At 39.5% G+C, this 17,619-nt stretch overlaps 1 protein-coding gene across 3 annotated transcripts in view; it reads right to left on the reverse strand.

The window, feature by feature from the left end:
- The window catches only part of LOC139613275 (glutamate receptor ionotropic, kainate 2), a 296,545-nt gene that overhangs the window by 65,715 nt on the left and 213,211 nt on the right, over nucleotides 1-17,619 (reverse strand). For all 3 annotated transcript variants that reach the window (XM_071469775.1, XM_071469776.1, XM_071469777.1), the window contains 2 exons: nucleotides 9,615-9,821; nucleotides 5,379-5,602 (listed from right to left, as the gene is read on the reverse strand). In XM_071469775.1, the coding sequence (XP_071325876.1) occupies nucleotides 5,379-5,602; nucleotides 9,615-9,821 (431 nt within the window). The remainder of the gene's footprint in view (nucleotides 1-5,378; nucleotides 5,603-9,614; nucleotides 9,822-17,619) is intronic.

Here is a 17,619-nt window from a genome sequence, read left to right on the forward strand (position 1 = left end):
TTCTTTGTTTTTTATTTTTATTTATTCATTGATGCTTACACTTAGTGTACTATTGTCTTTGAACAGGTCACACCAAAAAAGTTCCTTCAGAATGTTATTACTACAGTCTAAACAAAGATGCAGAACAAGTGAACATCTGTTCTCAGGTCTCTGCACTAGCTTTCCAGTTGAAATTACTGCTGCTTGTGAATTAAAATACATCTTTCTGTCTTTTACCATATGATCCTTCTCTACCTCAGAAGTAATCAGGTAGAAGTTTGTTAGTCCAAATTAAACATAGTGAAGCAGTATTTCAGCGCTGTGCACCACAGAGCTGATTTATACAAGACTTACTAAATCTGATTACTTGTAAATCCAATGTTTGTTACACACTTACATGTTTTACATCTAGGATTTAGTTTTCTGTACATTTCTACTTAATTTATTATTAAATAGTTGATGCCCTTTTAATTTATGTTGTTTTTTTTTCAATTTTACATTTCTTTGCTTACTTTGTGTATGAAACGTCCAAAAAAGAAAGTAAACTTTGGTTTATTTGGAACTTTGGAATAACATAAGCCATAGGTGCAGAATGAAAACTGCACTACTGCCTGGAAGTTCAGCAAAGCACATTTTAAAACATAAAACACATTGGTGTGCCTAGGAGAATGTTCAACAATACTGAAAAGTACAGGCTAAATAATGTGTTGTACAATGGCTTAACAGTTGCTTTAAGGTTTAACCAATACATAAATCAATCAGGTTTGTAATCTGTGGTACAGGGCACGGTATACTTTGTCATGACTGTGTTTTCCATTGGGCTGACTCTATATTTTTGTTAAATATCGAATCTCATCCCTAACATAATACAGCTTCTTTACCTGACAGTTTGAAAAACCTAACATTAAATCATTTTTGGAATGCATTTATTTGCACAGTATGTCTTTTATTTATTTCTTTTAAAACCCAAAGTAAACTGTAATCATTAACCATATCTATACTTAAGAGCCAGTGTCCTAGTTGTGTTTAAGAATCTAGGATTTTGAGGAAAAATGTATATGTACATATCCACAACATCCTACTGAGAGATTTGCATCGGATTCAGAGGAGAATTTCAATCATGTGAGTGAGGCTGTGCTTTTAATATGAGCACATACTATCTAAAGACTGATGACAGGCAGGTTACATTTTGATGTGAAGTAAGAAAAACTTTGCACACAGAGAAATATTCTAATTCTGCAAGACAAGCGAGAATTAGATGTAAATATCATGAGTTATAATTATTTAGAGTAAGACATGGAATGATCTGCACAAATGTTCTGATCAGGTAGTCACAGAGCTTTGCCTCTACTTCTCACTTGCCTTAAGAAAATTCACTTTATGTGGATGGTGTAGGGAATTTCATTTTTCAAAGTGTAACCAGGTGATAATGCACAGGCTTAAGATGATGTTTTTCAGCTGTTTCATCACCTGCACCGGATGCACTGGCAGTGCTGTTGTTGCCATTACAGGGAACATAAAAACAATAACAGCCAGCAACATTAACATCAGTAAGTGGAGATATCAAGGCAGGTGGCAGTGCAACACAGTAATCATGTGGTTTCATCTCCGCACCCATGTGGAATAGACCTACACACGGCAAAAAGAGGCTGCTCTATCTCTGGCACTGTGTTTTAGTTCTCGTCTGTCAGTTGATCATTCATGCAGTCAGTCACACAGTACAGTACAAACACAAGCATACATAGATAAAATGTGTAATGTGTACACGCACGTGCACACACACACACACACACACACACACACACACACACAAATAAACATATGTGTATTTATATACACACACACACGCAAACATACACACACTATATATACATATATATATGTATGTATATACATATAAATGCACAGTGGAACTAAACCTCGTAGTATTAGGTCTTGTCTGTCAAATTTACATGCTAGACAGTGTGTGTGATTTCTTAACATACAAATGATTTGAACAGAAAGTGAGAGAAATACACTTCTCCACCATGAAAGGCTTAAGCGGACAACATCGAACAAACAAGGCTTTTCATGAATCTGAAGTAATCTGGATGGATGGTATAAGGAGAGATTGTCCCAAGAAAACTGAAAAAAAATTATAGCATCTATTGCTGTATGCCTGAAAATTTAAAGTATGTAACTGTAACCACATTAAAATCTCTAAAAACAACCAGACCTATGTTAATGAGTTGTGTACTCAATTTTATCCCAATTTTAAAACCTAGACCAATCTGTAATTTTAATCAAGGTAAGGGCCTCGTTCATTGGGCTTACCAGAAGAGGTCAAAATTGACTCTTTATCCACTTTGAAGGCATATTTTATGATACACTTGCTTTTCACTATATATTTTAACCAGAAGAAGAATTTTTGTCATCAGATGTCTGGATTTTAAGTTATCAGAGCAAAAACCTGCGGAAATGTTAGCGGCAGCTCAGCTCCCAGCCCCTCTGATCCTTCCTGCGCCAGTGTTGGAGAAACACTGATTTTTAACATGAAACTGTTTCATTCAGTGTTTTTGCCAGATTTACATCACATTTGCTTTACTCATTTGGCAGAAAAGTTTTTTATCCAAAGGGACTTACAAGTGAGGGACATCAACTGAGCTTAGGTGCAGTAGGAAACCTTGGTATAAGTATAAAGATGTAATTGCCATTATCTGAATTTATCTGCAGGTAATTCAGCTCCCTGTAAAAACCTCCTGAACATCTGGATACTGGATACTTCACAGAGTCACCAAACTCTGTCTTTTGTTATGGTTTTGATTGAGGGACCCCTATTTATTTTTACTATGATCAAAACCATTATTTTCTGCTCTTCGCTGATCCCATGGCAACTTTTGCTGACTCTGATTTTCACTCATTTACCTGTTGTTATATTTGCAGACTAAGTTCTAGTTCTTAATCTTCCAGTTTACTGGAATGTCTATTTCTTCTTCTCATGCTATTTCTTCTGTAAAAGGTCGTTGAAGTGAATACTGTTGACATCAAGGTCTGTGGTTTATCAACAAGATCACTCTCTGCAGAAGATTTGCGCATTTTGAATTTCTGTGGTGAGCATGATAAATGAAATTGCACCTCTAATGTACCGTACAAAAGAAAACAGAAAACCAAAACTATCTGCATGGCTACATACCACAGGATGAGTAAGAAGATATCTGACATGTAAAAATGCTATTGTTGTATAACCCTTTAAAAGTGGGGAGATGTAATCTCCACATTTCCTGTTCAGAATAGATGATCTGCCTTTCAGACTTCTCATTTCATGAAATTCTGTGAGACTGTTATGTGCTATACTCTAGAGGAAAACATGCAACTGTATGCATGCATTTGTGTGTACATGAAAAAAGAAAGAATAAAATGAGGGGGGAGTTTATACACTTACCCAAACTCTTACATATCGTGATATTAAATACAGATAGGTGCATATTCTGAGCCAACTTAGATGACAGTTGCTGCTTTTTATTCTCTTGTGTGATCATATTGCCAGTAACATCGGAAAACAAGTGTGTTAACGGTAAAACGATCAGGTCATGGCTGCAAGAGAGCCGATGTCTCCCAAAAGTTTTAGAGTCAACACAAACCTTTCTTTCTCTTTTTTCTTCACCCTGCTTCAAACAGCTGCCATAAGCAAGAGCCACTAGATCAAGTGAGCAAACCTGCAGAAAATATCAGCTCAGTTTCAACAACTGAAAGAATTTTTGTCTGAACAAAGAAGGGCAAGACAACCACTACAAGCAATGTATTGTATCATTTCATCAGCCAGCTGCATCACCAAAATAAACTGTAGAGTAGATGGACAGAAAAGAAAGTAACATAGTACTGAGCTGCTTGTATCCGTTATATATACACAATACCTTCCTGTATGCAGGATTTTCTTACAGTAGGGTTGGGTCAGGTCAAAGAAGCAGAAACTAGAAGCAGTTATAGTCGGAGTTTCTGCATTTCTACAGTGAGGTCCTATTATAAATCACTAAAACGCTCCTTTCATTCTCCCTCACCCTCCACAGAATGACTGCATCCACCAGCTTTAAACAGCCTTTACAATCTGTGTGATTTTATCACTTTTCTGAAAAGAGGTCTCTGAACAATCTAATTTCCAAACAATCTGGTCCAAAAATTAAATAAAATAAAAAAATTAATAAAAACACAATTTCTACAACCTTGAAAGGATCATAGAACCCTGTACATCTTCAGAAATCTTCACAACAAGCATGTTTGGAGCAATGTATTTAAACTCTGCAGCACTCCCTCCTTTGTTGAGTTGAGTTTCTTTGAGCAAGTGCAATGTTATTTGAACTTGGGTGGCACCGATTAACTGCAGTGAGAGACCTGAAATTGCAGGTCATGGCTCCATTTATAAGAGAACTTTGATGCAGTCCTTCTAGAGTGAGAAAGTAATCCAAAGCAACTACAGAAAATAAGTTCTCAGGGAAAGATTTTTAGCAAAAAGCAGTCAGGACAGATATATTTGGCTATATCTTGATGGAATCTCAGCTGCTACGGACACCAGAGAAGGTTAGTCTTGAGAAAAAGTTTAGATTGTCATCCAAAGCAAAGGTTACAGGGAGTGGAATCAGATCTACCTTTTCCAACATGTCTGTTCTGGGCAGGTGTGTAGCTGACAGTGTTCTGTTATCAATTGGTGTCTATGAACAAGAATAAGCAGAATAAAAGTGAAAGACCACATCTCTGAATCAAAGTCATGTTTGGAACAAGGTGAAGGGAACAAGAGAAACGAAAAGACAGCATGAACTCTGAGACACTGGGGACAGTGAGGAAAAGGCGGGAGAGGGGCAGCAGCCGCTCACATTGAGCTCAACATAACCCACATACACACTTTCACACACATGAGTGCAAAACCTTTCTGCCGTGTTCTCAGACACATACACACAACCCTGAAACGGCTGATGGGTCTACAACTTCTCTTTCCCCGGTGTGTATTCCTGTGTATGTCTGCATCTGTGAAGGGTTTTTCTTTATTTATACCAATCTGAGCAGAAGCAGGCCAGGAGTAACCTAGCAACCATGCCAAGTGCCAATTGGAAACAAGATACTCTCCAAGCAAAAACTAATTCTTTATCAATATCTAATGGTGGAAATAGACCAATATCCATGTGATCCTTCACGGTTAAACGATACATGATGTTGAGTCTGAGCTTTGACACATGACCACTGATTAGTGTCAGCACTGTCACTGAGTGGTAAGCTTTCACTGTGGGCCAGCCTTTGTGCTCAGGATGCAGATCCAGTAATTACAGAGATTAGCCTGTTGTTAGTCAGATGGGTGAGGCTGAGCAAAGGCCACTAAGCATGTGTCTGACTTGTGTGTGAAGCTGTGATCACTGGAAGTGACATGTTACCTGGCTATGACAAACAGCACACAACTGACACCCAAGTAAGCCAGCAGAATATACATCCAGATATCAGGCGAGAGGGGGTTGAGGAAGGAGAAGACCCCAGGGTTGGTCCCGTTGGGCTTGCGGTACAGTATACTTATACCCAGCGTCATGAAGGGCTTGGAGAAGTCAATAACCTTCTCGCGCACATATGTGATGGTGAGGGGAGCCACTGCCAGATCAGCTCTCTGTCAACATTAAACATAAAAAGGAAAGAAGGATAGGCTATAAGTCAGGAGAACAGGAAGCATTTAGAGGCAATCAAATTAAGAAAACAGGATCTTTACACACTACAGAGTCCCAAGGCACTTAACAAAAAATTTAAAGCCCTCTTTCTCTCTGCACCCATCAAGTATACTCCCAATACTAAACACCCCTTTCTCTCTCTGGAGCCTAAATCAAAGCATACATTTATTTTCTTTAGCTGCTTTCTCTATTTGTTAGGATGGATGTGAGCTGTGGGCTATCACTTTATATGTAGAGTAATGGGAGGTATGAAGACGTACAGGACAGGTCGCCAGTGCTTAAGAGGACCAACACAGGAAGAAGAAGAAGTCCTCCTCATACCTTTAATTAACTAATCTACCTGATATACAGTTTTTGGACTGAAAGAAGAAATGAGCAACAAGTATACAATTTATTTTTGTTTCTTTCTATGACCTAGTTAAAACTTACTAGGACATAGTCTAAGCCACAATATTCTTTATTATGTATATAATATGAAACAGTCAAGTAGGTTGACTGTAAAAGGCATTAAATGGTACAATGGCTTGGTATACTCTCACTGATATAATGACAACATCACCAAAAACTACTGATAAACATTTAATAGCTTTCAAAAACAAAGATACATAAAACTATAGTACTGAGGGCAACAATCACTTGTTGCATTTAAGCATTAAGAGATCCTGTGAAAATGTTGCATCATAATGTTGTGTCAAGATACACCATATAAAAGAAAACACCCATTGTATCACATTCACTGACTGCACCGGTGCATCCTGGCTACATGTCTTGTGACTTCTGCGGCTGGTGTGTTTCCCGTTAATCCTCAGTGGTTCAATGACTCAGCGCTTTTCGTGATATAGTAAATCCTAAAAATATTGCTAGACAGATAAGACTGGAAATCGCTAATGTGTTAAAAATGTATGAACTAATAAGTCATTTGACAGCCTGGAGCTACTTCTGAAAAGGACATCCTGGGTAGTCAGTGAGGGTAGACAATGTATAGAAACAAAGAACATCACTTCACAAGACCAGGGTTTATTTATTTACTACTTATTTCAGTGTAGTGTAGTGTAGTTTTAATGCTGGGGACACCTATAATCCTTTTGCAATGCAAGAACCTGACAACTTTATAGTAAGAACTTTACCAGTTTTAAGAACCTTGTAAGGTTTGGTATTAAATGCTTAATTGCATTTCCATTGTATTTTACAAACCAGGGCATCTTGGATAAATGCCATAAAAAGTCGGAGGTCAGACCAACTACATCATTTGTATGTACTGTGGTGGTTATGTTTCAGGCAGCAGTAAGACATGGTGTTATAATTGTTATTGATTTTCTTTCACATTTACATAAAAATGAAACACACTCACATATGCCAAGGCAGGGCTCAGCTGGGTTCTGCTGGTCAGTGGCTTAGAATGATATTCAGTGCTTTAACCTCTATGAAGGTTCTCAGTTTCACCTCTAACCATTGATTCTTATCCCTCTGAATGCCATCCTCTTCAAAAACAGAAATAATAACATGGAAATCTCAGTTGTTTCAACAGGTGTTATTTAAGATAAAGAAGACCGACATCCTCCTTTAACACAATATTATGGTATTCCCTTTATTATATTTTCTTTTTGCAAGTATTGGTTGATACAGATGCAGTATTAAAATGGTGGTTATTGTTGTGTTTTTTTTGTCGTCATTCTTGTTGTGATGTGACATATAATACCTGTTAATACCTTGAGCTCATCTCCAAACCAGGTCAACAGTGGAAACGTATGATGAACCTCACTTGCAAGTCGCTTTGGATAAAAGCGTATGCCAAATGAGTAAATGTAAATGTAAAATTAACTGAACTCAGTGCTCACATCTGTGATATATGAAAAGCTTTGCTGATATGGGGCATCTCTGAATCTATCTAAACTACTCTAACACAACATGTGTTACATCAGGATGTGTTAAATTCACACTGAGCATTAGACAGACCAAAAATAATTTTATTAAACTCTTTGACAGAATGTTTCCAATTTGTTCAGCACAATTCTGCAATCCCTCCTCAATTGAACTTCTCAGTGAGTCCACACTCCCCAGTCTCCTGAGGCCCTGTCTACTGCAATAACCATCTGTCTAAGTCAAGCCTGTCTAAGCAATAAGTGGGACAAACCCATGCTGAACATCATCTTGCAGAGGGGATTGGGCCCTTCACCCATGAAAAGACTGTCACGACAGCCAATCACTGCACTAGTCAAAAGCAGAAGCAGAAGACATGTCTAGAGGAGTTAAGGGAGACTTGACCCCTTGTGGGTGCTGCTTCTAATGGGGTCAGATATTGACTATTGGGCATGCAGCAGCTGCTATTTTTCCGCCCATGCAGTTTATCCTAACTGGGACTTTGTCGGGTGTAATGATCTACACTGTGAGCAGATTGCATGTGCTTGTGTGTGTGTTTTAATAAGCTCTGTAGGGGAATCAACTCACTACAGAATCTATGCTCTGCTAGCATCACTGAACTCTCAAACAGTGCCAGTTACTCCCTCTTCTTCTTTCTTTTTCAGCTTCTTTACCTCCTCATTCCATCAAATTCATGTCCATCTCCAACCAAACAGTAATAGATGCTGAAATTGCAATCTACACAGTTAAAAGTCACGAAACTAGCATTAAAAAAAAGAAAAGAAAAAGAAAGCAGCTTTAGCTCTTTAGTTAGAGTAACTAGTAAGTCTAATGGGGCCAACAGGTTGTAAAGAAGCCCCATGTTACTTACAGTCTACACACCAACTTCCTGCATCTATATATTCCTGCACAATACTGTTTTTTACTGTCACTATTTCTTGCATAATGACACAAAAATATAACCATTAAAAAAACAGGAATCTGCCATCTGCCAGCAATAAAACTGCCACTCTAGATTTCCATTGCCAATTCAACTTGATGAATTTTCTTCTTTGTTTTGTTTTGTTTGGATATTTTTAGATTAGGGATGCACCGAAATGAAAATTCTTGGCCGAAAACGAAAAATGAGGAAACCAAGGCCGAACACCGAAAACCGAAACACTGAAAGAAATGATTATGTCAATTATATTTTCAGGTGATAAATTAAACCCGACGTGGAGAAACTCTTTGCAGATGCACCCCCTCTTGAAATTTCAGCATTGCATGTTTTGCAAATCGCTATTCGTGGGTCTTTCTCTGAGTTAGTGAAATAAGTCCACACCGCAGACATGCTGGCTCTTATCCCGTTTCCCGCGTGCTGCTGGCTGCGCTGTTTGCTCGCGATCCCGTTTCCCGTGTGCTGGACACGCTGTCTGCCGTGTGATCACAAGTTGTTTCTGTGATTTAGGTATTTTGGCCGAAAACCAAAAATGCACTTTTGGGTCATTTTCGGCCGAAAATTTTCGGTGCATCCCTACTTTAGATAGCTGTCTCACCACCATTTGCAATTCAATTAAAGCTGTGACCAGTGCTTCCATTTCCTTTGTGAATAATAGAACAATAGTGTTCACCAACAGCCCAACTAAAAATCAATTGGTATTTAGTCATTCAGAACTTAATTAGTATACTTAATTTTCTTACTTTTGCATATGGGCATACTACATAAAACCTGCCTATATATATTTAGTAGGGAACTGGAGCAGTGTGCAGTGATGGGTTGGTTATACTGACATTTTCAGGTGTGCTTACCTTTAGTTTTACCTACAAATAAAGGGCTTTAGATAGTCAGGATAAACTGGTGTTTACAATTTGATCATGTTCCTTTTTTTCTTGCTGTGGGTGTTTATTGTAGGGATGTTGCCATGTTCCCAGATATCCAGCATTGAACTTGGTGTGTCAATGTACCATAATCATAACTAAAAGAACTACTGGCCAAAACTATCAAAATAAAATCCATGTTGGATAAACTGGAATGATGCTTTGAAACAGTTATAAGTTGACTGTTTTCTGGGTACATCCATGCACCATCTTTAATAATGATGTTTAGAGACTTACATGATCCATTAGCTCCTTGACCATCCCATTCCACTGGCCTGTGTTCTCATCCTGGGCACCGTATTTCCCATCTTCCACCAGACGAACCTCGTAAGTGAAGCCCAGGATGTTGGCCAGCTCTCTCAGCAGGTCTATACAGTAGCCCTCAAAACGGTCATTCCCATACAGCGGCTTGTCAGACTTCTTGAACATCACATATGGCTCCTCCTGTCGGGTGAAATAGAGGAGGAGGGATGAGTCTCTGCAGCACTTGGCATCTTTACTTTCTGATAAAGCCTATCTGAAAGGGTGTCTGATGTGTGAGATAGGCTTTTGAGCTGTGCAAGCTCAAACACACACTGGCTTGGTTAGTAAAGTATGTGTAAAGCCGCTGTGTTTGTGTGTGTGTGTGGTTGCCTGCAGTCCCAGTCCTGTGATGTGAGGTAGGATGGGTGCAAAGTGAGGCATGACCATAATAAGAGATAATCCCCCATATCAATGACTCTGTGCTCCTCTTAGGCTCAGCAAGCTGGCCTTGTGCCCAGGCGCAGCTTTCAGGACACCACACACTTTGTCAATAGGATAAGAGATAGTGATAGACAGACACAAAAAGAGAGTGCAAGAGACAGCACATCCCCTCTGTTAACACAAACTGGGGAGATTACTAATGTCTTCTTTTATACTGTTGCCTTCTCCCTCCCGCCCACTGAGCATCTCTTGCCATGTCCTTCTCTCTTCCCTCCATAATTCTCTTCATGTTTCCACCTCCTCCTGCTTCCTCCCCTCTGTACCCCTGCTTCATGCACCATCTGTCAAGACCGTAGACGCTCGTTCCCACCACATGTCCCTCAGTTCTACAACTCCTTTGTCTCTCAGAAAAATAGGTCCCCAAAATATACCAACAAGCAGATGTTCTTTACCAAATCAACAGCACTTTACCTAACAGGTAGAAGAGTAACATACTGTATTGGCCTATTGCCTACTCCTAAGTGGTATTCTCAGTGACAGATTTTTTGTTAACATGGCTTTAAGACAGAGCCAAGGGGTTTATGGCAATAATGCTGCTGACATAAAGACTGACTGGCATGTGATGTTTTGGAAATATGACTGAAAGTGTATGATCCAACAATTCCCATGGTCTTGTGGTAAGTTAACAAAAAAATATGCAATAAATCAAAGTACTCATATAATGCAATACATACTGAATCTGCACCCATGCATCATGATAGAATTGAATAAGGAAATAAACATCTTGTCCCAGCCCTATTTCATATATTTACATTTATTACCACACAAAAGATCATCACAGCGGTTGTCTTGTGGCAGACAAGACCACCTTTCAAAAACCAGGAGTAGAATTAATGCCTCACGTTTGTATGCCTCTGCCAACTGTAGATGAGAGTTCATTCATGATGCAAACTACAGGCATTACTAGTATCACTGCTAATTACCATCATGATTACCTGTAACTTATAAAAATGTAAATATTTCCCATTGCTGCATTCTATCTAAAATAAAAACAGAAATCAGATAGAATTAACAGCTTGAGCCTCACTTTAATCGCACTTCAACCATCAATTTTATCATTGCTGGCATAGCTCTGTACATAATATATCTACTGTTGCTTGTGTGCTGCTACATAATACCTGAGCAGCTACAAGACTGCAAGAGTACTGATGTAATCTTGATGAAAGAGTGGAAAGTGCTGTCCACATACAGATCAATACCAGAGTGTGACCAATTTCAAGACATACAGTACAAACACCATTACGACCTAGCATGCAAAAGTTTGGGCACCTAAGAATATTGCATATATTTGTTGATTTTTTAAGTTAATGTAAGTAAATACACCTGGCCTCTTGTAAAACACACAGAACCTCATTAATATGTCAGGCTGACCTTTTAGGACAGGTCAAGAATTGTTATTGGGAACTCTTCAAACCCCGAGGCAACACTCAACAACCATGGACTCCTCAAAGTCACTTACTAAGGATCTGAAAATGAAGCTGCTTGATGGCTATAAAGCATGAGAAGCTATAAAGAATATCAAAGCACCTCCAGCTTGAAATTTTCACTGTCCAAAGTGTTAGTAAGAGATGGCAGTTAAGGGGAACTGTGGCAGACAAGACAACCTCTGAAAGCCCAAGACCAGAATTACTACTACTGCAGTTGTATGTCTCTGACAAGCAGTCAAGTTGCAGGAAATATTGTCACAAACCTGTCCTGAGTTACAGCACTGAATAATGGCCAGAAGTGATTTTGTATATCATTATGATGTAACAGTGAAGGTTACCATTGACCAATTGGATATAAAATGTCATCACTTCATCATTTTATCCTATTAGATATTTGTGTGGATTGTGTTTTAATTAGCATATTTTTAGCTATGAACAATAACTAAATAATAATAATAATAATAATAATAATTGTTTAATGTAATGTCTGTAGTCTGTAGATGATGATAAACCAAATTCATTACACCAGCTCAAGAAGCACATACCAAACAACATTTGTAGTCAGGAGTCAAAAGACAAAATCTAAATGAAATCACTAAATCACTCTCAGGGAAAATATTTAACAATGTGTATTTTACTAGTATAGTATAATAGTTAGAGTAAATCTACTTTATTATTTTTCACCACTGCTAATAAAATTACTTAGCTGTCAGTACACATGGATTTTAATATTGTTTAATTACCCAACCAGGTAAACCTTAATTCCTGTAACGTAGTTACAATAACTCTTAGTTTGTTTTTATTTTTATTTTGGTTTCATGTCACTTCACTAACTCTCCTGTCATTTCAGATCCTGCCTTTCTTCCCTGCCATGCAATCTACTCATTTCCCTCACCTGGGTTTCCCCGCCCATCTCCTCCTCACCTGCAGTCCATTTGCTCATTAGTTCCTCAGTATATACTAGTCCATTTTCACTTGTTCCCTGCCAGATTGTCTTGTGTTATATGTTGCCAAGCTCTCCAGCAGTTCCAGTTCTGCCTTCCTGTTCTGACCCTGTTTTGCCTTTCTTGGTCTACGGATACCTGCCTGCTCCTTGTCGGATTTGTTTGCCTGATTCTGATCTCCTGGTTTTGACTCTGCCTGTTTCTTGGAAGTAAACTGATCTTCCTTTGCTACTCGTCTGCCTCGTTGTCGTGCTTCTGGGTTCTCCTTTGTCTGCACCAGTGATCGTGACAATTCCTGAGTGAAAAACAAGGGGGTGCCAATTATAAAAGCAAAAAATGTAAGACTTGCTACATAGCTAGAAAGCTAGATAGTTAGCAAGTGCAACTCACATTTACCTACAGTGTCTGTTTGCTTACATGACTTATGGAAGCACAGACATGAGGATGCAAGCCACTGATGGGAGTGAGGCAAGCAGATCAAATGTTCAACTAACGCCAAGGTTAAGTGATGGTATGTTCCACTTTAGAGGTGTCTGAAATCATATTACAAGATTATTCCAGGCATGCATATAGAAAATATATTTTAATGCCTACAATCACAGATAAGAAGCATATACAAGGACAAATGTGTCAACCCCCCTGGCCTGTTACTTTAACCCCCGTCTGAGGTTCGACAGCATCCAAGCTTTCACCACAAGGTTCAATTTACCCTGATAGTTTGAGTACACCCTCCACTCCCCTTTTTTTAAAAAAAAATGGTAACCACCACCCTGGTGTGGCAGTTCAGAAACTGTCATCCACTCCCCGTGCCTTACCACAGAGTAGCTTCTTGAGTACCTCAGAGATGTTTGCGAGAGATATGAGTGAGATTCCCCCAAAATCTTCAGACTCTCACTCCTCAGAGGACATGTTGCTCAGGTTCAGGAGTTCCTCAAAGTCTGCCGCCTGCCGATATGCGCAGTCTAAGTTTGCAGTTCACCTCACTGCTGCAGCTTCAGCTCTTTTGGCCTGCCAGTACCCGTTTTCTGCCTCAGGAGTTCCCTGGGCCAGTCAGAACCGAAACACTTCCTTATTCAACATGACAGCCTCCATCAACACTGATGTCTGTCAGCAGGTTCTCCAGTAAACTTTCGGGTTTACTGGGTCTATCTGACCATCTTCCCAACCATCTGATCTCATGCACTACAAGGTGCTGATCAGTTGACAGCTATGCTCCTCTCTTCACCCGAATGTCCAAGACTTATGGCTGCAGATCAGATGACACAGCAATGTGGTGTTATAACCGAAGTCAAAATTGTGCCCTTACCCTCACCAGGAAGTCTAAATTTTTCCAGTGGGTGTTGGCCTAGAGAGTTTGCTAGAGAGTTTATGTATCTTATCTGGCCTCTTCCAATGCTTTAACTCCTCTCTATATGTCTCTCCATCACAAAGAGTGTAGAAATTAACAGGAGAGCCACGAGAAAACTTGCAAAGCAAAAAGTAGCCATTGGCGCTTAAAAAAAAAACACACACAGACAAGAAAATAACAAAGATATTATTGAATTGGTATCATCATCACCCAGGTATTTCTGAAAGGATGTTTTAAACATTTAAAACAGTAAAAGTAAATTCCTCTCAGCCCTTTTTAAAATCATATTTTATTATCTCTGTTTATCATTTGACCATCTTCTCTGTGTACTGCCACATTAAGCAGTGGAACACCTGTTAACTCTCGTTGAACACAAATAAGCTACTGAGAGCCCATTAAGAACTTATGACCTCTCACCCTCTCTCAGCTGCAAAAGGCTGTAATTGTCATAAACAGTCAGACACATTAACAAGAGCAGCTCTCACTGGAACAGTCAGCAATACCTGGGATTCTTTCTGAACATTATAACAGCACTTATCTTCCATCTGCAAAACAGGAAAGGGGTGCATGAAGGGGTTTTAATATTTTTGAGGACCCAGAGTGTAAGAGATTTCACTTTTCTCTCTTCACACATTTTTCAAAATAGTCCAGAAATGAGCTTCATAGCTTTTACTAGTAGTTTAGGATACTTGGTTAAAGAGTGGTGCAATGGCAGAGGAGTAGATAAGAGTCGATCTGCTTCAGTCACTTAAGTCATGCAATAATTCATGCTGTTTTTTGTTTATCCTGGTTTGACTGAGGCCAACATTGACCAACAGATATTTACCAATTTCTGTATTTTATTTTTATTTTATTTTACAACTTCAAAAGAGATGCAATTCAAAAGAATTTTTAATGACAAGGTTTGATTTACCCAGCGTGGTTTTCCAGCTACTGTTCACATGCTTTAATCCTAATTAATCATATAAACACAGACCCAGTGAAGTACACCATCTTACACACAACACATTGCCCAGTAGGATAATAGTACATGTTTTGCTGATGTACTGTGTGAGCAGTTTACACTATGCTGTTCCAGAAGTTTCAAATGCTATGACAGTAAATGAAATAAATCATAAAAACTGATTTATAAAAAATGTTGGCAAATGAGTCTGCTACAGTATCTCCACTTTTAATTTAAAATAATTCAAATGTACTACAGATTTATCTTTTAATCATTTTTTGTTGAAATTTCCATTGTGAGTCATCCAACGTGAAAAATGTACAATATTCAAAGAAATACCCTGGTGAAGAACTGATGAAATATGTCAGTGTGATATTGCTGTCAGTCTTTTTCACAGCAGACAGTCATAGCATGAAAAACACAGGTGATAACATTAACAATTCCACTGTTGTGTCCCACTAAACCAGTGAGTGAGCATAACCCTGGAAAAAGACACATTTTCATTTTAGAATGTGTATCAAAAATTAAGATATAAAATTCGTAACCTATTGTTCGAGGAATGCCTTTGTGGAAAATCAAAAAACAGCAAACGTTAACTACTAAAAAAAGCATATTAAGAAATAGCTGTGCTGTAGGCTCATACTTTGACTGTTTTGAAAATGTTCAATGGATTTGTGTTTAATTGGGTGAACAGTTACTTCATAACCTTTTGAAATGCATTAAAATGATATACGATGATATGCCTTCAATTTTGAGTGTGAAAATTCCTCCTTCTCAAGAGCCACCCATGTTATTTACCATTTACCAGTTGTTAAATAAATTGGGTTAAATGTTCTGTATATATCGTCCCTGCCACTAATGAAAACAGACAAGTACCAGTATTATGTAGCGTCAAGTTCCTTACACATGGAGAAGAAAAACTAGTTCTGAATTGGAGCCCTTTAGCAACTCATAGGGCTCTCCATCTTGGTAAAGACAGAGCAGTATTGCCTCCACAGTTGGACTGGGAAAGAAATTTAGCCTTGGACTTAATCTGCCATCGCACAATTAAAGGAGCTGATAAGACACTGGAGCTGGCAAAGGTTAAACGGTCTGGCTTTGACTGTCAACCGGCTGAGCGGGATCTGATTGCAGTTCCACTGGGAAAGCCTCAATTCAGCCTTGGATTTATCTGAGGTCGCACAAACAAACTTTCTGGATGTTTTGACAGTCCACCAGCCAACCAGGATTTGAGTCAGTAGGCCTCATGGCCAACAGGCCTGTGCTCTGGTCTCAACACTCTTTGTTGGAGCCTTTTTAGATTTAAAAAAAAGTTTAAGGTTTCTTCAGTGGAGGAAACTCTGGAAGGTTGCTTTCACCTGAAAGCTTCAGACTGCACTTTGTCTGCTTGTGTGTGGGCGGTGCCTTTGAGTTTAAATGTGGTAAGGCCTGTTTAACAGGATGGATTCACACGCACAAACATACCATTTTCTCAGACCAGTTCCCAAAACCGAAAACAGAGAAACCCAGATTATAACACACAAAGGAGGTGTGACTTCATTCTATGCTCAGAATACCATTACTCAACTATATCTTTAAATAGAAAATATTTGTTTACTGCTTTATTATTGTTTAAAATCTAATTTATAGAACCTTTAAAGAATTATTGATGACTCCATATGGGTCAGCTTGAATCAGAATCAGAATCGCCTTTATTGTCATTATACATAGTACAACGAAATTTGAGCGCTGCTCCCTTGGTGCAAACAATGGTAATTAAATAAAATAAATAGGAACTTAAAGAGAACACAAAATTAAAATAAAGGAGGTATAAAAGGGCAAGTGATATGTACAGCTATTTACACGTGGTATGGATGAAAGCCCGATTATTGCACTTTAGGCCCAGTTTATTGCACAGGTAATTGGTAGTTATTATGTGATCATCCGGTCATCCGGATTTCTTTTTGTCCTTGTTGACTACAGTGATAGCCCTCGGGAAGAAGCTATCTCTGAGTCTGTTGGTCCTAGTTTTGTGTGACCTGTACCTTCGGCCCGACGGTAACAGGTCAAACAGGTGGTTACAGGGGTGGGAGGGGTCCTTGATGATGTTGCCAGCTCTGCTCAGATAGCGAGAGTTGGCAATGTTCTCCAGGCTGGGCAGAGAGCAGCCAGTGATCTTCTGGGCTGTGCAGACGACCCCCTGTAGTGCTCTCCTGTCAGCTGCTGAGCACCCCGCGTACCACGCTGTGATGCAGTACGCCAGGATGCTCTCTATGGTGGCTCTGTAGAAGGTCACCAGCAGCCTCTCCTCCAGGTTGTTTCTCCTGAGCACTCTCAGGAAGTGGAGACGCTGCTGGGCTTTCCTCACCACCGCCGAGGTGTTCGCAGTCCAGGAGAGGTCGTCCGATATCTGCACACCCAGGAATCTCATGGTGTGGACTCTTTCCACACAGTCCCCGTGGATGTAAAGTGGGGCCGGGTCCTCTCTGCCCTTCCTGAAGTCCAAAATGAGTTCCTTGGTTTCTGTGGTGTTCAGTTGGAGGTTGTTAACCGAACACCACGCATTCAGTCTTTTGACCTCATCTCTGTAGTTGGACTCATCCCCCCCTGAGATGAGTCCGACCACGGTTGTGTCGTCCGCAAACTTTATGAGGGTATTTGAGAGATGTGTCGGGGAGCAGTCGGATGTGTAGAGTGTGAACAGTAAGGGGCTCAGAACACATCCTTGTGGAGAGCCGGTGTTGAGTGTAATGATGCTGGATAGGTGGGGGCCAAGTTTGACAGTCTGTAAGCGGTTTGTCAGGAAGTCCTTAATCCAGAAGCAGATGGGGGTGGAGAGGCCCAGGTGGGACAGTTT

Source organism: Trachinotus anak, unplaced genomic scaffold (assembly GCF_046630095.1).
Source record: "Trachinotus anak isolate AG129_WGS33_773 ecotype Australia unplaced genomic scaffold, CSIRO_AGI_Tana_v1 ptg000032l, whole genome shotgun sequence".
Lineage (NCBI taxonomy): Eukaryota > Metazoa > Chordata > Actinopteri > Carangiformes > Carangidae > Trachinotus > Trachinotus anak.